Source organism: Pogona vitticeps, chromosome 6 (genome assembly GCF_051106095.1).
Source record: "Pogona vitticeps strain Pit_001003342236 chromosome 6, PviZW2.1, whole genome shotgun sequence".
Lineage (NCBI taxonomy): Eukaryota > Metazoa > Chordata > Lepidosauria > Squamata > Agamidae > Pogona > Pogona vitticeps.
In genome coordinates this window covers 55,778,077-55,801,145 of record NC_135788.1, presented here as the reverse complement: position 1 = coordinate 55,801,145, position 23,069 = coordinate 55,778,077, and the positions used below count along the sequence as shown (strand labels likewise).

General features: G+C 42.8%; 1 protein-coding gene across 2 annotated transcripts in view; it reads left to right on the top strand.

The window, feature by feature from the left end:
* Positions 1-23,069, top strand: part of GLB1 (galactosidase beta 1) — a 79,225-nt gene that overhangs the window by 32,131 nt on the left and 24,025 nt on the right. Inside the window, exons 12-13 of one of the 2 annotated variants that reach the window (XM_073003558.2) lie at positions 769-858; positions 2,398-2,511. The exons of the other annotated variant lie outside the window; for it this stretch is intronic. Coding sequence (XP_072859659.2) covers positions 769-858; positions 2,398-2,511 — 204 coding nt within the window. The remainder of the gene's footprint in view (positions 1-768; positions 859-2,397; positions 2,512-23,069) is intronic. 2 annotated transcript variants of the gene reach the window in all.

Below are 23,069 nucleotides of genomic sequence, written 5' to 3'. Positions count from 1 at the left end.
GATTTTTTTCTGGTGTGCTTTATAATAAACAGTTGAAAAACATTATAAAAGAACTGTACATATCCCATTAGATCATGGATGGGGAAAGTTTGGCATGCAGACCCCAGGGTTGTTGTTTGCAGCCACAGAATTCTTCCCCCACTGAAAATAAATTCTGTTTATGGATCCTAGCAGCCTTCAGGTATAGACGTTTTCTTGTAAAATGTACTCAAGACCCCTAATCCTTCCAAAACCCATAAAAAGGAATCCAGAAATGTGCTTCCAGGTAACAGTCATCCTTGATTTTTTTTTAATGTTTTGCTCATTTGGGGGATGATGTGGTGTCTATCCCTGCATTAGATGTTACAATGTCAATGTCTTTAAAATAATTCTTGAAAGAGGCACATCTTCTAGATTTTGGAAAGATAAACATGTATACAAACTGCAAGGATGGTTATAAAGTGCTCAGATTTTTTTAATCTTATGCACTTATTGGATTAACACTCTATGGAACCAACTGGTAGTGGATTTTAGCCTAATTAAATGTGAAATGAGCACTAATATGCAAAATAACTAAATTTTTCCTTTTTCATATATAATGCACTATACTTCATATACCAGTATTGATGGAGCTGTTTTTGATTATGAGGATGGTGATTTATTGTTATTATATATGCTTTTTAAAAATCTTTAAGCAGATCTCTTACCAGGGTAATAATTTTGAAATGCTGTTTTCTTCTGTGTATTCACTTCAGTTACAAATTATAGCTTGTCATTGCTGCATTATAGGTGGGTGCTGTGAGGGAACTTTTAAATGACTTATCACCATCTGGACCAATTAAAAGCATGTACCCTTTAAAATTTGTTCAAGTGAAACAGGTAAGCATGTGTTCTAGAAGAGTGTTGAGTCAGCATTTTTATCATTTATTAAATTACTATGTTAAGTATAATAATTCATCTAAATAAAAACTGATTATTTACATCACTTGTGAATTTGGCTTGTTGTTTCATCCTGCACTATAGTTTTTTTCAGTCAAGGTTGTAAATACATTGAGAAGACCTGGTTCTGTTGTATCCTCTGTGCCCTCCACAAAGAGTGAGAGATTAAACTCTGATAAGCATAGCTTTTGGATGGACTGAAGGGAGAAATACGAAAGTGGGGTGTGTTGTTGTTGCAGAAGGGATTGATGATGCAAGTGTGAGTGCCTTGAGAACAAGGATAGAGCCCTAAACAGCTTGGGACTGGGATACTTGAGGGAACACTTCTTCCTATATACACCTGACTCAGCACTAAGATCTGCTGAAGTGGGACCTCCTCGGTGTCCAACCATGGAGAAGGATCCACTATCTGGAGACATGCTGGGGGTTTTCTCAACTGTACCATCTCAGCTATGGCATGCTCTTTGCTTAGAATCACACTGACACTAACCTCATTTTAGCACCAAGTTAAAACATGATTGAACAAGGCTGTGGAAGTTTTTTTTTACTTATTTAAAAAAAGTAATGGTGTTAAAGTATTCAGTTGTTTTAAATTATTTTTATTGTACTCCACCCTGAGATCTCAGGATATAGGGAAGAAAGCAAACAAACAAATAAACATTAACGGACCAAATGAACAAGAATTTGGAGGTTGGGAGACAGGATTCTAATCAGTGTACTTTTCTGGGCCTGGAAGGTAACATTAATTACCAAGAGGGAAGACTAGATATGAGGAATAGACAGTTACGGTATCTCAACAGAGAAGCAGAATGAGGCAACCTCACCTAGAAGCAGATTTCGGGTGTCATAAAAGGGCAGAAAATTGTTAGTTACTTTATTTGTACTTCATCTTCTGTAAAGAGGATCAAACAACAAGAAGTTTATATGCAAAGTACCCTCTACCTGTATAATTGTCTTATATTACTTCATTAGATAAACCTTTGTAGTGCCATCTTTATGGTTAGATAAACATGAACACAAAAACTGAAAATGAAACAGTTTTCACTTAAATTACTGTGCGGAAATATGGCTGCACAGGGGATGAACAAAATAATTGAACATTATGCACCTGTTGGCCATAATTCCATTGGAGATTTCAGCATAAGTGTAACTATATAAATTGTGGTAATGGATTGCTTTTAATTAATGCTGCTGTCATCCCTAGTTAAGTGACCAGGAATGCAACTTGCATCTTATTAATTAGTGGCAATTTGCCACAATGATTTATACATACATAATAGTGTAAATTCCCAGTAAGATTCTGGCTAATGTTTCTACTTTTGTTAACCTGAATTTTTAAAACCAACATATTTTACTATGTAGCGTATGAAATATTTATATTAAAGTTGGGAATGTTCTGTTGTCTGTTTTCTCATTTGTTTCTGATTTGTCAGAGCAAAATTTTCTCCACCTGGCATTCTCCTCTCTTTTTTCTTCCAGTACTTTGGGTTTGTATTGTATAGAACGAAGTTACCAAGAAACTGTAGTGAGGAAACTCCACTCTCTTCAATGTTTGATGGAATTCATGATCGTGCTTATGTCTCTGTGGATGGGGTAAGGGTCAAGATGTCAGAACCTCCAGTTTTCTTGCTCTTATTACTGGGGGCCGTTTTGCTCTGCTTGGCTTTTCTCCTCCAGACATTTTGGAGGGCATGACTGATCCACCATTCCCTTGTTGTGGTGCATGAGTTACTCCCACCCACCTCTGTGACCTTGATGAAGAACAATATATATATTTCACCTGTCTTCTTCCTCGATAGGGTGGGAAACTGCTGGCCAGCAGTGATTACTCATGTGTCCACAAGGCCCCATGCCTTCCCCCGAAACGCTGAACATGTACTGCAGAAAAGTCAGCAATCAGAGGTCAAAGCTTGAGCTTCCTACTGCTTAGTGCTTCAGAGATCTTTCAGAGTTTTTCTGAAGCAGCTGAACTGGAAACTGATAGTGAAGGGGACAGGCTTCAGTGGAATGGAGAAGAGGGCTTCACAAGAGAGAGAGAGAGACATGCCTTTTGATGGCATCCCATTCCCTTGGAGTACCTGAGTGTGGGAATCTGGCCGCCGAATAGCCACCACCACTCCCACTCTTGTGGCTGGGTCTGGAGAAGGACAGAGTATTGTCATCAGAGTTGCACATCTAAATTTATTTATTTATTTATTTATTTATTTATTTATTTATTTATTTATTTATTTATTTATTTATTTATTTATTTATTTATTTATTTATTTATTTATTTATTTAATATCCCGCCTATCTGGTCGTGTCAGGATTGCTACAAAAGAAATAACTTGTAACATAACAGGAACAAACCCTAGCTTTCCTCTCAAGCTTGAAGCTAGAAATCATTTCCACACTTGAGTTGTGCTATCATGTTGCTTAGAGAGCCTTAGAAGCACCAATCAGCTGGTGGTGGGACAAAGAATCCTTGTTGCAAAACTAGGAGGATGGCAAGGGCTTGCTGTCCTCCTACCGTGCTTCTGAGGGACTTGAAGTACCTTGGAAATGCAGCATGACTGATCGCTTGGTGTTGCCCTTCTCACTTGGGCCCACCTGGTAGTCAAGGAGGAGAGCCCACTGTGGCATTCGCCCTTGTGGCACCTGCATGTTTTGCCCTCCCAAAGGCTCCCATCACATTTTCCTCTCGCTGCCACCAGTGGATTACCTCAATCCACAATATAAATGATGTTGGTCAGGACACTTGTCTTGTGAACACAAACAGAACTTATTTATTGACATGAAGCAGATTGAATAATAACAGAAGTCCTTCAGATACACATTATACACAAGCAAATCATTAACAGTTCTTTCAGTACATACTTCTTTTGCTATATCATTGCCACCTTCTCTACCTATTTTCTTAACCAGCTTTATCTCTCAGTATTTGTTCCCCCTCTCTCTGACTAACCAGTCCTTCTTCATAGTGGCCTCTGTGAATTCACACAAATGGGTTTATTCTGTACCTGTGCAGGACGTTTAGAAGAATTTAGTTCCCCCTCCAGGGCGCGAGCTCCACCTCCTCAACCTTCCTTTCAGTTCCTTTTTTTCGCCTTTAGGATAGGATGTAAGGAACAGTAGAGTGATTAAGGAAAGTGATTATAGCTTTTTAATATTCCTAATTTAATTTATTTCTGACATTATTGTTTCTTTATAGCAATAGAATCACTCTACATTCTTTCACTGTTTTTTTCCTCCCACCGCCCGGATTCCCTCTCCTTTATTTTGCTCCTTGTTTCCCCTGTTTATGGCCCCTTGCGGTTTTAAGAAGTGCTCCGTTTGTCTTCAGAAAATTCCTTTGACTGACGGACACGATTTGTGCTTCTTTTGCCTGGGGGAATCCCATCAGACCCAGTCGTGTTTCGCATGCAGAAGCTTCTCTAAACAAGCTATTAAGCTAAGACTGCAACGTCTAAGGTCCTTTCTCTATGAAAAGACCCTTAATCCCAGCATGGAAGGGCAGCCTATTCCTTCTCTCCCCCCCCCCCACGATCGGAGGTTGCAAAGTCTGCCCCTAGCCCAGCTGCACAATCTTTGTCTAGCAAGACTTCTTTAACTTACCAAGTCCAAGAACTCTCAAAAATCAGCCACATCTTTCTCCTCTAAGGCCAGCTGAATCTGCAAAAAAGAGAAAAGATAAAGAGAAAATTAAAAAAACAAAAGACAACCGTTAAACCGGCCATTACTCCTCTCCCTCCAGCTCCAGTGCATTTGGAGGAATCTTCAAGAGACGTGCCATTCCTCCAGCTCAAACACCTCATGCTTTGCTCAGCTTCTCTCCAAGTTCAGGCTATGGTGAGGCTGATGCACCATCCAGCCTGACTGTAGCCCATTCTAGCCCTCCATCCTCAGGGCGGGCAGATACCGATGCCGAATCTGAGCAGGAGTCCGCTATATGCACTCCAAAAAAGAGAACAGAGAAACAAAGGCATATTTCTCCATACCAACCATGGGGCCATGAGGGCCAATACCACCATCCCGAGGAGTCGCCACAATACAGCTATCCTTATGATCGATACCAGCCATACCCGTACCATGGCTACGCATACCAAGAAGAATACAGGGGATTTAATTATCCTCCACCACCTTGGTACCCTTCCATGCCACCTCTGCCGGAAGCCCGTACTTGACATTGAGGGGATGTTCCTATCCCCCAAGTCAAGCCATCATGAAAGAGAACTATGGTACCAGAAACCATAGTACTGGGTAAACGCCTTAAGCACAGCAAACAACGTCCTACAGTAGACACAACCACGCTTTACTTTGGCCGCCAGGCGCCTGATATTGAGCCTTTCTCGGCATCCACACAGTCGGATGTCGAACCCCACCCTAGGGTTTGCGTGAAAAGTTTCCACCATTCACCTTCGAGGTCCTCTGTTTCTTCCAATAAGGAAGGCTCATCCTCGTCAGGGGCATCCGACACTCAACATCCCCCAGAGGATATCATGAACAGTCACCCCTTTTCATCTTCAGAAGACTACATATCTTACACCCAAGTCATACTGCATATGGCGAGGACCGTGCAACTCAATGCTCAGTTATCAGGGAGGAGGAGCTTCATCTTGGTGAAGCTAGCAGCTCTCGGGAATAGCTCCCGGGGAAAGCTAGAACCACTTCGGTCTGGGACCCTTCCAGAAATGGGGGGGGGCAAGGAAGAGTCAGGAGAGACCCTTCTGCAGCAGCTGGTGAGCCACAGAAGTTAGAAGATTGGGTAGCAACTCGATTTGTCTTTCTTCTGGAAATTCACATCAGCACAGACGAAGATGGGCGCCATTTTTGGCAACTAGCCAAAGACAGCTCCGTTCGCCGAGAATAAGAAAACAGAAGCACGGCGAAAGTATACATCAAAGTAAGTGGAAGCCCTTGTTCTATGAAAAACCTCATTAAATGAAGAACAAGTGATTGTGTGCAAATTTATGACCAAATGAGATAAGGAGCGGCATTCCTAGCATTCCAGCTTTACCCAAGCTGAAGGTCGGGTTATTTCGAAAGGAACAGCCAGGCAGAAATAGCTCGTGTCTCCATTAAAGGAGGAAAAATAACTCTTGAAGAATCAACTGACGGGCCTTGAAAAAATAAATTCTGTTGCAAACTGTTCACTTTGGACCCCTTTTCCTCCGTGGTTATATATTTTTAGACTGTGTGGGACTCTGCTTTCCATGAATAATATATTGCCGGGACTCTGCTGGATCTCCCTGTTCGGGGGAGGAGAAGGAAGTCTTTGGAAGTAAAAGGAAGAAACGGACTGTGAGCTGTGAACTGGGGGCTATGTGGTTTGAACTGAACTGGGATCTTGACAAATGACATTCTAATAATAGAGTCTTGCCGGGTGAAGGTTAAAACAAACTTGGAGAAGAGAAAAGAAGGGAAAAAAAAGAAGCAACCGGTCTGAAGATATTAGCGACTACAAAGACACTTGAGAGATTTATGTTTTGGATTCCATCTCTTACTTGAATGTACCTGCTATCTTATTGCTAATATGGTATAGTTGTAAGGTGAAATATTAGAAATATTGGATGTGTACTGGGGTAAAGGGGAGAGGGAATTTTAAGTGAAAATAGTGGAACAGAAAATGGAACCTCCCCCTGAGAAAAATACAGATCGGTGGCTAGACTGGAAAACTTCTTTTCAGATGTCACTGTTGCAAAAATTTATGCAGGTAAATTATTATATTGACCAGATGGAAGACGTGATTGGAGGCTCTAGGGGAGGGAAGGTAGCAGAGGTTAAATTACACCAAAAAGAGATCTCAGAACCGCCTGTATTGATGAAGATATCAGATAATATACAAGGGATGGAGGACCACCCAGTAAGAGATGTAGCGATTGAGGTTGAAAAGCAAACTTTGAATGATATTGTTTCCCCTTTTAAAATATGGAAGAAAAAAGAGTCGCAGAAACAAAACAAGCACAGGGAGGAAAGGGGAGGGGAGAGCAGGATTTATATTATTTTGGGTCTGCTGAGTGCATTCTCAAGAAAAAAGGAGGGTGAAAGAGGGGATATATTTCACAATTGGCCTTGGTGTTCTGATGCTGTGGGAATAACATAGATTTAAGCTGTATTACACGTATAAGTTGAAAGCTAAAGAGGTTAATACATAGACAAAATAGTCAAAAGAAGAAGAAGAAAAAGAAGAAGAAAGATGAACCTTTATTGGAACATGAATAGATTAGATGTTTATATATTTGATATGTAAGATTGAATGATTATGCATTTGATGTTTTCTTATTCTCAAAACCCTTTTTCCATCCCCCCCACTGCCCTTTGCCTTTTGTATTCCTTCCCCATTACCCAATAGTTTTGAAAATAAAATTAAAAAATTTTAAAAAAATGCTCAGTTATCAGCACAGCACGAAAAGGAGCTCGTATTCCATAACATGGACCAGGACAAGTCACCTCCACCTAACTTGAGCCTCATCCCAGCGCTCCTTAAGGTCATTAAAGAGTCATGGGATAAGCTGCCCTCTACTCTACAAATCCCACGATTTGACGCATGGATTGGACGCAGACTTTTTAGTCAAACATCCAATCCCTAATTCCATAGTGGTCAAGGCCACTCAGTACAAGTCCCGCAGCAGGTCCTTTACAACATCTGTAAACAGAGAGGGACGAAAAATTGACTCCTTGGGGAGAAAACTTTACTCTCTAGTGGAGCTGATGATCAGAATTTCCAACTACCAGGCAGCGATGGGCGACTATCAGAAACATCTGTGGGACAGGATTCTCCCCGTGCTGCAAGCCCTACCAGAACCATCAAAGGCTGAAACTCTGAATATCTACACAGAGGCCAATACTCTTGCTAAGCAACAGAGGATTGTGACGAAACATGCTGCTGACACAGCTTCTAAAGCCATGTTAGCTTCGGTAGCAGTCAGGCGACATGCTTGGCTCAGGGCGGCTAACATCGTGGATGATACCAAGAATAAGATTGAAGACCTCCCCTTTGACGCCGCAGGGCTGTTTAATTCAAAAATGGATGACGTAATGGAAAACATCCACAAGATGAGAAAGACGGCCAAATCATACATACTGTACCAACCATACAAATACCAGAAGCCTTCTTACAAGAGGCCCCCCTACCAACAGCAGTAGCAGTATCAGCTCTTTCAATACACGAAGTAACAGCTGTATGAGCGGGCTTACCAGCCACCACAAACCAACCCCCTGCAATTCAAACAGCAACAGTACCAAGGCTCCAGACCAGTGGTTCTTAACCTTTGTTACTCGGATGTTTTTGAACTGCAACTCCCAGAAATCTCAGCCAGCACAGTTGGTGGTGAAGGCTTCTGGGAGTTGCAGTCCAAAACTCCTGAGTAACCCAAGGTTAAGAACCAGTGCTCCAGAGAACCCTTTCGCAAATTTCAGCGCAGGGGTAAGCAGTTCACCTAATTCCTTCAATAGCCCCACAAGACTTTCCCCATTCCTCCCAGAATGGCGGAGGATTACAACTGATAAGTGGGTTCTAGCTATCATTAAAAAAGGCTACCTAATAGAATTCTCAGAAATCCCTCCACCAAATTCCATTAGGCCCACCCCTCTCTCTGTACTTTTGCACCAGGAAATATCATCCCTCCTCAGAAAAGGTGTTATAGTCAGAGTTCTATCTTCTGACTTAAGTGAGGGATATTTCTCTCAATACTTTGCAGTCCCTAAAAAGGATGGAAGTATTTGACCCATCATGGACCTTAGAGACTTTAACGAATACATACTTTGTAGAAAGTTCCGTATGTTAACCCTTGACTCCATTCTCCCTCTTCTATCCCAGGGGAGCTGGTTTGTCACCATCAATCTCAAGGACGCTTATTTCCATGTATCAGTCCATCTGTCTCACCAGAAATTCCTCAGATTCAGGTTTGAAAATGCACTTATCAATTTGCTGCTCTCCCCTTCGGGCGTTCAACAGCCCCCAGAACATTTACAAAGTGTATGGCTCCCGTGGTGGCATACCTCCATACCAAGGGAGTAAAACTCTTCCCATACATCGACAACTGGCTCCTGGTTGCCCAATCCTGCCACAACGCCATCACAGCCACTTGACACCTTAGACAAACCCGGCCTGAAAATAAATCGGGAAAAGTCCCACTTAGAGCCTTCCCAACTTGTCAATTACATCGGGGCACAACTCAATGCCATGCAAGTAAAAGCATTCCTGCCCTTCCAAAGAATCTTAAAAATCCAAAAGGCAGTACAACGGTTCCAGCCTTACAAGCTCGTAACTGCCCACGACATACAACACCCTCTCGGTCTTAAGGCATCCATGACATCCATGCCAGACTGAAGTTGAGGACACTCCAATCCTGGTTCCTCTCTCAATTCGACCCTTCAATGGACAGCTCGCTGAAGAAGTTATTGATTCCAACACACCTGACAGACCAACTTGTTTGGTGGACATCCATCCACAACCTATCAATGGGCAGACCATTCGAGCCACCTTGCCTCTCAATACAGATAACAGACGCCAGCCCCTTGGGAGGGGGGGCTCATTGCCAAGAACTTCGGATACATGGCTTGTGGACAAAAAAGGAAAAAAACCCGCTTCACATAAATCAACTGGAAATGTTGGCCATCATGAATGCTTTTCAAGCCTTCCTCCCGCGTATCGAGGGGAAAGCAGTTCAGCTCGTAACAGACAACACTATGGCTATGCATTATGTAAACAGACAGGGAGGAACCCGCTCACCACCCCTCTTCGTCTAACCATAAAGTTTTTGGATTGGTGCATCACATTTTCCCTCAAGCAATCCGTATCTCATTGGAAGACAACTATCTCGTGGATCGCCTCAGAAGACTCCCCCCTCGCACACACAAATGGTCCCTGAATGAGACAGTCTTCCAAGACATATGCCTCAGATGAGGACAACCGACAATAGACCTCTTCACATCCCGTTACAATACCAAGTGCCTCAGGTACTGATCGAGAGCCGGCATAGACGCATCATCACTAGGAGACGCGTTCATGACACCTTGGTCCGGAGAACTCACTTACCTGTTCCCTCCGATACCTATGCTATTAAAAACAGTCATCAGAATCATCCAGTACTGCGCAGATGCGATACTCATTGCACCATTGTGGCTGTGACAACCATGGTTCACCCACCTCAAGGAGATAATGAGGGAAATGTTTCACCTACCTTCGATACCGATTCTCCTCTCCCAGAACGACAGGTTCATTCTCCATCCAGACATCCAATCTCTCCACCTGATGGTGTGGAGGATATTCCCGAGTTTCGGGCAATCCTAGACCATGGTCAGAAACCATCCACTTCCCAACTCTATCAAAACAAGTGGAAATCCTTCATCAAATTCACTCAATCCAAGGGACTCACACCAGTCCCAACCTCCCTTAAAAAAATACTTACCTTCATCCTACATCTGTTCTACGATCAAAGTATATGTCTCAGCTGTTATATGTCACACAGGCCTCTAAACAAGCTCTTTCTCTCTCACACACCCCTGATCTGATCTCACACACTCTCTTCACACCGCTTTTTCTTCCAGCTCCTCCCTCTTTAGCCCCACCCTCCGTCACCCCATTGGCTGATGATTCACTGCCAAGCTGTGACGGACAGGTGAGGTCAGGGCTGCCTGTTACATTATACCTCCCCCCTTAATAAGTTGTTTCATGGGAGAAAAGCTAAAGTGCTTTCTTCTCATGAACACAGAGCACAACAACAATACATCATATCAATTAAACAATCAATATATCAAACAATTACATAACCCTTAAATAAACCTCTTACCTGCATTATATTTTACACTTACATACCTTACCATTTCCAACGTTCCTTATGCGAAAACACCGCCCATATCTCCAAGGAGACGTTCGCGGGGTTCCGGAGAATGGGATGGATCCGAAAGACAGACAAACCACAATACTGCTGAGTAGAGCCCAGGGGATCTCAGCCAGGTCTTGTCTATTCCTTCTTCTCCAAAAGCCACACTCCTTTAATAAGCCAGATAGCCAACACAGACATAACCATGAGATATACTCAGATTAATCTGGGCTCTAGAAATCTTTGGTAGCGAACATATAAGGCCAATTAATATTCCTCAGCTAGTCTGAACAAGAAACAATGCTTCTAGATAGAAATCAATCATTACTGTTTTATTAATAAAAGTTGTTAAAGTAAAGACACCAAATGTTTAGTTGGTACATTTTCAATACAAGGCACAGATAATTCCTCCCCCACTCCAGCTAGAAAAATAAAGAAATGAAACTAGGCTAACTAATATAAAGGGTAACATAGTCCATCTCACGTGTCCTGGGTTCACAAGCTGTTGTAGATGCAATCCAGGTGTTTCCCCTCAGTCCATGGCAGAGGAAACTATTTGTAATCCATGATGGAACACACACTACTTTCTCTCTCCCATCGCTTCTTCTTCACAGAGTTCCCAAAGGCAAGAAACTTCTGGACAGGTCACGCCCCATCTTCCCACGAGAGCTACAGAAATGCTTTGGCTACCAGGAATGTTTCTCCTTAGCAACTAGATAAGAGATAGCCACGGTGGCTCATCTCAGAAACTACACAGAAATCCTAATTTAAAATGGATTCTATTGAGACAGGCTTATCCATAAAAACACATCTCATCACATGCCCCCCGTGATTACAAATAAAATTCAGAGAAGTTAATCTGATCTAATTTTTCGTAATCAAGTATAAGTAACTAAAAAGTAATGCAAAGTAACTAACTGGTTATATATCAAAATTCAACTACAAAGCAAATATGATAATACTGAAACATAGCACACTGTTGAATACATTGTTTCAACGTTCAGGTTCATAAGAATCTTCACCATACATTCTAGAAAGACCATCTGCCACAACATTCAATTTTCCAGGAATGTGTTGAACTTCAAAATCAAAATCTTGCAATGCTAGACTCCATCTCAACAATTTTTGGTTGTGAGACTTCATCTTCTGCAACCAAACTAGAGCTCTGCGATCTGTTTGAAGAGTAAATTTACGCCCCCATTGATAAGGTCTAAGTAAATTTAGAGACCAAAATATAGAAAGAGCCTCTTTTTCAGGTACTGCGTAATTTCTCTCTCTCTCCAAGAGTTTTCTAGAGAAGTAGGAAATAGGGTAAAGATTCCCATCTTCTCCTTGCTGTAACAAAACGGCTCCAAGTCCTAATTCAGAGGCATCTGTTTGTAGAACGAATGGTTTGTCGAAATCTGGGGACTTCAATATGGGTGCATTCACAATCTTAGCTTTTAAAGCATCAAAGGCACCTTGACACTCTGGAGTCCATTTCACCTTGACAGGCTGTCTCTTCTTAGTAAGCTCTGTCAGAGGTGAAGCCAAATAACTAAAATCAGGAATGAATTTTCTATAGTAGCCAACTAGGCCCAAAAACGAGCGTACCTGTTTCTTAGTTTTAGGAATAGGCCAATCATTAATAGCTTGTACTTTGGCTTGCAGAGTCTGAATTTCTCCCTGTCCAATCAAATGACCTAAGTACATGACTTTCCCTTGCATCCATTGACATTTGCTAGCTTTGACTGTCAGTCCTGCTTGCTGAAGTCTGGACAAAACAGTTTCAATGTGAGACATGTGAGAATCAAAATCAGAACTGAAAATAGCAACATCATCAAGATAAGCACTTGCAAAAGGTAAACCTTGTAAAAGTTTGTCTATCATCCTTTGAAATGAAGCACCAGCGTTCTTCAAACCAAATGGCAATCGTCGGAAACGAAAAGTTCCCACGTGCGTGATGAAAGCGGTCTTATCTCGTGAATCTTCGGCCAAATCTAACTGCCAATACGCATTCTTTAGATCGAGAATGCTGATAAACTTAGCTTTAGCAAGATGTTCAATTAAATCATCCATTCTAGGTAATGGGTAAGGATCTGGAACAGTAACACTGTTTAACTTTCTGTAACCAACACAAAATCTTACTTCCTCAAGAATTTCACCCATAGCATTTCGTTTTGGCACCAGAACCACCGGAGAAGCCCATGGGGAGAATGACGGTTCAATCACCCCCAAAGATAACATCTTTTGTATCTCTTCTTCAATCTGGGTAGCATGATTTCCAATTGCTCTATATGGGCTAGACCGTATGGGCTGGGCATTGTTCTCAGTAGCTATCACATGACTGACCAAATTGGTGTAACCCGGTTTATCTGAGAACACATCTTGGTGTTGTTCTAAGATCTGGAACAACCTTTCTTTCTGATCAACGGTACCTGTTAAAACAAGATTGTCAGACCAAGTACCTGCATCTTGCAATTCAGACAACATATCAATGGGTTCATTTGCAGCATGAAAATATTCAGCATGATATTGAAAAACCATTGCAGATCTATCCTTGTAAAGTTTCAATCTATTGACATGATAAAGAACAGGTTTCTTGTTAGAACCCAACATTTTGACAAGATAGTTGACATTTCCCATTTTTTTAACAATTTCTCCTGGACCTTCCCAGACAACTTCTAACTTAGAAGGTCTGAGTGGGTTCAGAACCAGTACCAAATCACCCACAGAAAATTCCCTGTGTCTGGATCTCTTGTCATGGTAGAACTTCTGGCTGGCTTGGGCGTCCATCAAGTTGTCTCTGGCCAACTCCTGGACAGCCAAGAGTTTCTCTTGAAGATTTCTGACGAAATCAGCAACTGGGGCAGTACTACTTTTAACCACGCCCTCCCATTCAGATTTTAGGAGGTCCAATGGTCCTTGTAGATTTCTTCCGAAGACCACCTCACTTGGGGAAAAACCACCTAGTGAAGAATGTGCTGAACTACGGTAGGCAAACAAAGCAAAAGGCAAGAGTTCATCCCAGATGTTTCCATAGACTTGGGTCAACGTTTTAATCATCCTAAGCAAAGTTTGTTGACCTCTCTCCACCATACCATGAGATTGAGGATGATGGGACGTGCTGAAACTGAGGGTTATTCCACTTATCTCGCAGATCTTCCGCATGAGTTCACTTGTGAAAGCTCCTGCTTGATCACAAGTGATTTTGGATGGTACACCAATACGTGAACACAAGTCAACGATGATTCTAGCTATGGTGGTAGCTGTAAGGTTGCTAATAGCATAAGCTTCTATCCATCTGCTAGCGGAGCAGATGAAAGTAATGATGTACTTCTTCTTGGTTTTAGTAGGAACGAATGGTCCTAGCACATCCATTTGCAAATACTTGAACACTTGGTCGGGAACTTCCATAACTTGCATCTCGGCTTTCACCTGGTCGGTTTGATGGCCTGTTCGTTGGCAAAAGTCACAGGAACTGACATAGTCCTTTACAGTTTTAGAAACACCAGGCCAGTAAAAATGTTGAGAAATTCTCTTGAGGGTTTTTTGTATTCCTTGGTGCCCACTGGAAGGATGGTCATGAGCCATTTCTAGAATTCTTAATCTATACTCAGAAGGCACCACTAACTGTTGAATAGGTTGGGCATCCATATTGGACTTGGGGTAGTACTCTCGATACAACAGTCCATTTTCACCCCATAAAAAGCTAACTTGCTGCTGTGCAGGATGTTCAGCATAGTTGTCTGCTTGTGACCTCAAAGAAGCTAGAGAGGGATCATTAAGTTGCTTCAGTCTAAAGTCCTCTGATCCCTTTGGTATCACCTCCTCTATTGTAGTTTCAGTTTTAGCTGCATTATCAGGTTCGGTCACAAGAGGCTGCTGTTGGGTAAGGTCTCCATCTGAGCTATCCTCAGTGGATTCCTGCTCCCGTTCAGGATCATGCATCTCCCTACTTTGAGAACGTGTGACTACCGGCATCGAAGCTGCCTTTTGACTTTGCATGTGATCCAAAAAGGCAAGATAATTTCCAAGCAGGAAATCAGGTTTTCCCTCATGGGTTAGGATATGTTTTGCACCTGACCAGGACTTGTAGGTAATTTTTACATATGTCAAAGAAACATACTTCTGCTCAGTCTCTATAGACCCATAAGTTTTTATTGGACACCTCAGATTGTTCAGAATCAAGGTGGGGTCTAGAAACTGTTGACTTATCGAAGAAATGTCGGCACCCGAGTCACGAAAAGCGCTCAAAGCCATATCGCCTGTTGGTGTGTGCAGCAAGACTACCTCAGTGAACGAGCGGGTCGCCCAGTCCCTCTGTGCATCTGGCACTATGCATTCAGGGTCCATAACAGAAAACCTCTCTCCTGATGCAGTCTCTTTTACAATTTCTGAGGAAATTGAAGCAATTTGTAAGTCCAAAATTCTAGGCACATAGTGGTTTACTTTGGCCTGTGTTCCACTGGCTTGAGAAGGGGTTACAGATGTGCTAACTCCCTCTGGATTCTGTGGAGGCCTAATACTTGACTGGTTAGGCACAGAAGTTGCAGTACTGGTGGCTGGCGCTTGTATAGTTCCCACTGGCTCCGAACTAACATACGCCATCTTGGGAGTACTTGTTTTATTTCTGCGTGGAGTTGGGACAGGAGTTTTTCTAACTGGCTCCTTATCTTGGTTAGCTGACACATTCAACCTTGGGCAATCACGTCGCAGATGTGAGCCACCACACTCATAGCATTTAAGAGGTGTTTTACTCTGGCTAGGAGCTAGGCTCCTTCGTGGTTCAAATGAGCTTTGTCTGGGGTCTTGGGAAAAAGACTTTCTAACTTCAGGCTGACTTTGTCTCTTAGGGACCACTGGAGCAGTCTTTGCTCAAACAGCTGGTTCAGGCTTCCTAAAGGAAAGAATCTCGTCAGTTCTTAAGGCCAGGGCCTGCAGGTCTTTGAAGTCTTTCTCCAACAAAGTACTCCTTATCTCTGTAGGTACCAAACTAAGAAAATGCTCCATGTACATCACTGTTCTCAAATCTTTGAAGGTTCTCACGCCTAATGAGTCCAACCATTGATCTCCTAGTTGCTCTAACCGATCAGCCAATGCAGAATAACACTCATTAGGTTGTTTTTTTAATTTTCTAAAGTTCTGACGAAGTATCTCAGGAGTAAAACCATATTTTTTCTTCACTGCCTCTTTAAAAACACGCCACTTCACTCTTTCATCAGGTAATTTAGCTACGATGTTGGCAAGCTGACCACTGCACTGGGTAGATATTAATTTTACATACCAGTCCTCAGGAATATTAAGGTCTCTGCACGATCTTTCGAATAGCTCCAAAAATGCTAAGACATCTTGGCCATCGTGGTAATAAGGCAGGTTACTTCTGTCAACACTAGCTATGGATTTTTTAAAAGCTTCCTTTTCCTTCCTTTCAGCCTCTAAATTTGCAATCTTCATCTGTCTGTACTCCTTTAGTAATCTCTCAGACAGGTCCTGATTACGAATAGATTGAGAGTGACATGCAACAAAATCAGTAAACATCAGGATTAACTTGTCCACTGCTGACAAACTCTGATTGGGGTCTTGCCCTGCAGCACCTGCTGCTGCTGCTCCTGCTGTTTCATCAGGCCTTCCCCTGTCTGGCACTTCCCCTGTGCTGGTATCCTCCATGTCCTCAGCCTGATCTGAATCAGAGGCAAGCTCCTCTCCCTCAGGTGGTAACTCAGCCATCAAATTGCCCTTTTGCAATTCCCTTCGTAGATGTGGAGAACTGTAACTGACCCTTTGCTTAGGTCTGCTCCGAGTCAAAATGCTATGCTCAACTGCCTCCAAAATTTCCTGGTGTAAAGCCTTCTTCACTGTAATGCCAGGCTGACCAGCAGATGTCCCTCCAATCTTAACTGTTCTCTGAGTCACAAACCGCTGACTAGGCAACTGCAGAAAGTCGTCTCCTTCCATACAAGCCTCATTCAACACCGACGCCAATCAATTCCAAAAGGAAAAATCCTCTCCCCACTCCTGCAGCCTAAACTGTAGGGTGTGGGCAAGCCATAAAACATCCCTACCTGGAGCTTCAAAAGAGGCAATCGCTACCTTGCCTGAAAATGCCCACTCATAGCCAAATTAAACAGAGTTTAATGTCTGTTAAAATCTAAGCACTGTTTCTTATCAGACCTCACTGCAGCTAAGTCTTTCTGTAAGATCCTTAGCTGGAAAGAGAAAAGCAATTTGGCTAATTTACAGCCTGTCAGCATGCACGCACTCCCTCAGCCAAGGCTTCCGGAAGAATGCCTGCAGCTTCACTTACAAAGCAAGCACCATAAATCCATAAATCACACTAAAGCACGCGTTCCGTCCCACCGCTGCCACCATGCGAAAACACCGCCCATATCTCCAAGGAGATGTTCGCGGGGTTCCGGAGAATGGGATGGATCCGAAAGACAGACAAACCACAATACTGCTGAGTAGAGCCCAGGGGATCTCAGCCGGGTCTTGTCTATTCCTTCTTCTCCAAAAGCCACACTCCTTTAATAAGCCAGATAGCCAACACAGACATAACCATGAGATATACTCAGATTAATCTGGGCTCTAGAAATCTTTGGTAGCGAACATATAAGGCCAATTAATATTCCTCAGCTAGTCTGAACAAGAAACAATGCTTCTAGATAGAAATCAATCATTACTGTTTTATTAATAAAAGTTGTTAAAGTAAAGACACCAAATGTTTAGTTGGTACATTTTCAATACAAGGCACAGATAATTCCTCCCCCACTCCAGCTAGAAAAATAAAGAAATGAAATTAGGCTAACTAATATAAAGGGTAACATAGTCCATCTCACGTGTCCTGGGTTCACAAGCTGTTGTAGATGCAATCCAGGTGTTTCCCCTCAGTCCATGGCAGAGGAAACTATTTGTAATCCATGATGGAACACACACTACTTTCTCTCTCCCATCGCTTCTTCTTCACAGTTCCCAAAGGCAAGAAACCTCTGGACAGGTCACGCCCCATCTTCCCACGAGAGCTACAGAAATGCTTTGGCTACCAGGAATGTTTCTCCTTAGCAACTAGATAAGAGATAGCCACGGTGGCTCATCTCAGAAACTACACAGAAATCCTAATTTAAAATGGATTCTATTGAGACAGGCTTATCCATAAAAACACATCTCATCACACCTTAATGTATATTATTAACAATTAGGTATAACATTTAAACATTTGTTCACATAACCAATAGCAATTTTACATGGTACAAGCCCATCAAACTTTTATTACATATATCAAATTAAAAGTCCAATTATTTCTTTCTTTTTTCAATCCTCGGGTCTTCTGGAAAGGGCATCTGCAGCACAGTTCTGAGTCCCTTTGACCACTTGAACCTCAAAGTCAAAGTCCTGCAAAATCAAAGCCCACATCAGTTTACTGTTGTTGGCTTTGGTAGTCCTTAGTCACAATAGTGGGGAGTGATCAGTACATAAGACGAAATGTCTCCCCCAAATATATGGCTTCAGTTTCTGGACCGCAAACAAAATGGCAAGACACTCCTTCTCGATGGTGGACAGGTGTCTCTCCCCTTTTTGCAGCTTCTTGCTCAGGTAAGCAACTGGATGAAGATCTCCGCAGTCGTCACTCTGGCACAGCACGGCTCCTAACCTGGAGTTAGACGCATCTGTGAAGATGGTAAACTCGCAATGGAAATCCGGAGCTCGCAACACTGGGTTGGTGATCAACGCCTTCTTCAGTTTCCCAAACGCCTCCTCGCAGCTACTGGACCACTGGATGTTGTCAGCACTCTTCTTGCGAGTCAAGTCAGTCAGTGGAGCTGCTATCTCGCTGAACCTAGGAATAAATCTCCTATAATAGCCTACCAGCCCAAGAAAAGATCTAACTTTCTTCTTGATGGTGGGTCTAGGCCAACTACTTATAGCATCTACTTTAGCTTCCAGGGGTTTTATTCTACCTCCCCCTACTACATGACCCAAGTACTTCATTTCAGGGCTACCCAGCTGGCATTTGCACGCTTTCACGGTTAGCTCAGCTGCTTTTATTCTTTGCAGCACTATTTCTAAGTGACAAAGGTGATCCTTCCAGGTGTGACTGAAGACACCTATGTCGTCTATATAAGCTACAGTAAAGTCGCTAAGCCCTTGCAAAGTCTTGTCCATAAGTCTTTGGAACGTAGCTGGTGAATTCCTTAACCCAAAACTTAGGACACGAAACTCAAATAGGCCAAAAGGGCTACAAAATGCTGTTTTCTCCTGATCCTTGGGGTAAATTCTCACTTGCCAAATCCCTTTGGTTAGGTCTAGGCAGGAAATATACTGACATCCCCCTATGGTCTCTATCAGGTTGTCCAATCTGGGCATAAGGTAAGCATCCGGCTTGGTTACGAGGTTAAGCTTTCTATAATCAACACAGAACCGAATACTTCCATCTGGTTTGTCCACCAGGACTATAGGAGCAGACCAAGGGCTTGATGATGAAACCATAATATTCTCCTTCAACATCTCATCTAGCTCCTTGCGCACCTTGTCAACATATGGCCCAGTGACTCTATATGGAGTTACTGCTTGTGGGGGTGCATCTCCTGTATCTATCTTGTGCACCACTCCCTTGGCTAACCCAGGCTGTGATGATTTGTGTTTTTATGTGTATTAGAATGGGATATGTAGTCCTAAGATTGTCCCAATAGCATCCATTTTGATTTAAAGTCTGCTCTGTAGTAGGAAAGTTTTACATGCTGTTTCAGAGAAGCTTCGCTCTCTGGTTATCTCGTTGCTAGGCTGAGTAGAGAGCAGAGACTTTCGTAGTCAAAATAATTCTGCCACAAAGTATGATAACAACTGAAGCTTCATGAGAAAGTTAGGCGGAACAACAAGACCCAGGAGGGGGTGTTCCTTATGAAGCATTCTGGGAAGAAGAAGGAAGTTGGTGAGGAGTTGGAAAAAGATGGAGTTAGACTGAGAGAGGGTAGACACGTGCTTTTCCCATAATGGACTATTTTTCCTACCATGGACTGATGGAAGTCAACTGGTTTTCATCTAGCATCAACCTATGAAGACCCAAGACACGTGAGATGGACTATGTTATGCTTTTTGTTAGTTAGCATAATTCTATTTCTTTATTTTTCCAGCTGGAGTGGGGGAGTGGAGTGTTCCGTTGGTCTTGATATGAAAATGTACCTACTAAACTATTTTACTATCAACTGAAATCTTTTCTAAAGCAATTCTTTTCAATAAAGCAGTAATGATTAAATCTGCATGTATTAGTTCTTGCACAGACTAGCTGAATGTCTAATTGGCCATGTGTGTTTGCTACCAAAGTTCCAGAGCCAGATTATTCTGAGTATAGCTCATGGATTTGTCTGTGTGTGTTGCTTTCTTAATAAAGGAGATTGGCTTTTGAGAAAGAGGTTTAGACAGGACCTGGCTGAGATCTAAGTGGCTCTGCTCAGCAGTCAGAGGTTTGTCTGGATTTCGTACTCATCCCAGTCTCCGGCACCCCCATAAATCTCTTTGGAGATAAGGGGCTGCTTACATGGTTGGCAGCGGTGACACGAAACACGGGCTTTGATTTATTGTGTTTACTTTGGCTTAAGTTGAAAGCAGCAAGCATCTCGATGCATGTGCTTTTCACAACTGGAAAATCCCAAGCCTTGGCAAAGGGGTTTCTTCCACGCTATTTACTTTGAAGAGCTATAAATTAGCTATATTGCATTTTTCTTTTAAGCTAAGGGTCTTAATGAAAAGACTTAGCTTTAAGCCAAGTCTGTAAGAACTAATGCTTTGGTTATGTAATTGGGCTGTTTAATGAGTGGGCATTTTCATGCAAGTAAACGGTCGCCCTTCTGAAGCTCCAGGGTAGGGCTGTTTTCTGCCAAAGTGTTTTATGGCTTTGCCCTCGCCCTACAGTTTCGGCTACAAGGGCAGGGAGAGATTTTTCCTTTTGGGTCAGTTTGGCGTCTGCGTTAGTTGCAGCTTGCATGGAGCAACACTTAGAAGGAGAAGAATTTTTGGAGTTGCCTGGAGAGCAGTTTGTGACTCAGAGGACAATTAAGATTAAGGGATTGCGAACAGGTGGAATTAAGTACAGTCTCACAACTGAGGATATCCAGGATCTACTTGGATCTGATCCAGATCAGACTTGGTCTAAGTTGCAACAGATGGATCAGGCAGAGGAAATGGCGGGTGCCAGCACTCCAGCAGGGAGGGCAGTGCCAGCCAGGGACATTCCTGATGAAACAGCAGGAGCAGCAGCAGCAGTAGCCGGTGCTGAGGGTCCTGATCCTAACAAGAGTCTATCACCAGTGGATAAGTTAACAATGATGTTTGCAGATTTTGTTGCTTGTCACACTCAATCTATTCATAATCAGAACATTGCTGATGAGTTATTGAAGCAGTACAGAGAGAAAGAGGTGGAGCGTTTGGTTAATGAGCTGAAGGAAAAAGAGGAGTTTGAGAACTCAATAGCCAGTGTGGATAGAAGCAATCTACCTTACTACCATGATGACCTACCTGTTAGGGCAAAGACTGCACCAGTAGTGCCTAAGAGACAGAGTCAGCCTGAATTTAGAAAGTCTTTTTCTCAAGAGCCCAGGCAAAGTTCATTTGAGCAACGCAGGAGCCTAGCTCCTAGCCAGAGTAAAACGCCTCTTAAATGTTTTGAATGTGGTGGCTCTCATCTGCGACGAGATTGCCCAAGGTTGAATGTGCCAGCTAGCCAAGTTAAGGAGCCAGCTAGAAAAACACCTGTCCCAGCTCCACGCAGATCTAAAGCAGGCACACCCAAGATGGCGTATGTAAGTTCTGTGCCAGCGGGAACTCAGCAAGTGCCAGCTGCCAGTAATGCAGTTTCTGTGCCTCACCAGTCAAGCATTGTGCCTTCTCAGAGTCAGGGAGGAGTTAACCTAACTGTAACCCCTTCGCAAGCCAGTGGAATGCAGGCAGCAGTAAACCAATATGTGCCTAGAGTTTTGGACTTACAAATTGCTTCAATTTCCTCAGAAATTGTAAAAGAGACTGCATCAGGAGAGAGGTTTTCTGTTATGGATCCTGATTGCATAGTACCAACTACACAAAGGGACTGGGCAACCTGCACATTTTCTGAGGTGGTTTTTCTTCACACACCTGGAGGTGATATGGCTTTAAGTGCTTTTCGTGACTCGGGTGCCGACATTTCTTCGATAAGCAGACATTTTCTAGACCCCACCTTGATCTTGAACAACCTGAGGTGTCCAGTAAAAACTTATGGATCTATAGAGACTGATCAGCATTTCAGTCCTCTAGCTTATGTAAAAATTACCTACAAGTCCTGGTCAGGTGCAAAACATATTTTAACCCATGAGGGAAAACCTGATTTTCTTCTTGGAAATGATCTTGCTTTTTTGGATCACATGCAGAGTCAAAATGCAACTTCGATGTCGGTAGTTACGCGTTCTCAAAGTAGGGAGATGCATAATCCTGAACTGGAGCAGGAATCCACTGAGGATAGCTCAGATGGAGACCTTACCCAACAGCAGCCTCTTGTGACCGAACCTGATAATGCAGCTAAAACTGAAACTACAATAGAGGAGGTGATACCTAAGGGATCAGAGGACTTTAGACTGAAGCAACTTAATGATCCCTCTCTAGCTTCTTTGAGGTCACAAGCAGACAACTATGCTGAACGTCCTGCGCATCAGCAAGTTAGTTTCCTGTGGGGAGAAAATGGACTGTTGTATCGAGAGTACTACCCCAAGTCCAATATGGATGCCCAACCTGTTCAACAGTTAGTCGTGCCTACTGAATATAGACTGAGAATACTAGAAATGGCTCATGACCATCCGAGTAGTGGGCACCAGGGAATACAAAAAACCCTAAAGAGGATTTCTCAACATTTTTACTGGCCTGGTATTACAAAAACTGTAAAGGACTATGTCAGTTCTTGTGACTATTGCCAACGCACAGGCCATCAAACTGACAAGGTAAAGGCCGAAATGCAGATTATGGAAATTCCTGACCAAGTGTTCCAGTGTTTGCAAATGGATGTGCTAGGACCTTTTGTTCCTACTAAATCTAAGAAGAAATACATCATTTCTTTCATCTGTTCTGCCAGTAGGTGGATCGAGGCCTACGCTATTAGCAACCTGACAGCTACCACCATAGCTAGAATCATCGTGGACTTGTGCTCGCGTATTGGAGTACCATCCAAAATAATTTGTGATCAAGCAGGAGCCTTTACAAGTGAACTTATGCGTAAGATCTGCGAGATAAGTGGAATAACCATCAGTTTTAGCGCGGCCCATCATCCTCAATCTCATGGTATGGTGGAAAGAGGTCAACAAACTTTGCTTAGGATGATTAAAACTTTGACCCAAGAATATGGAAACA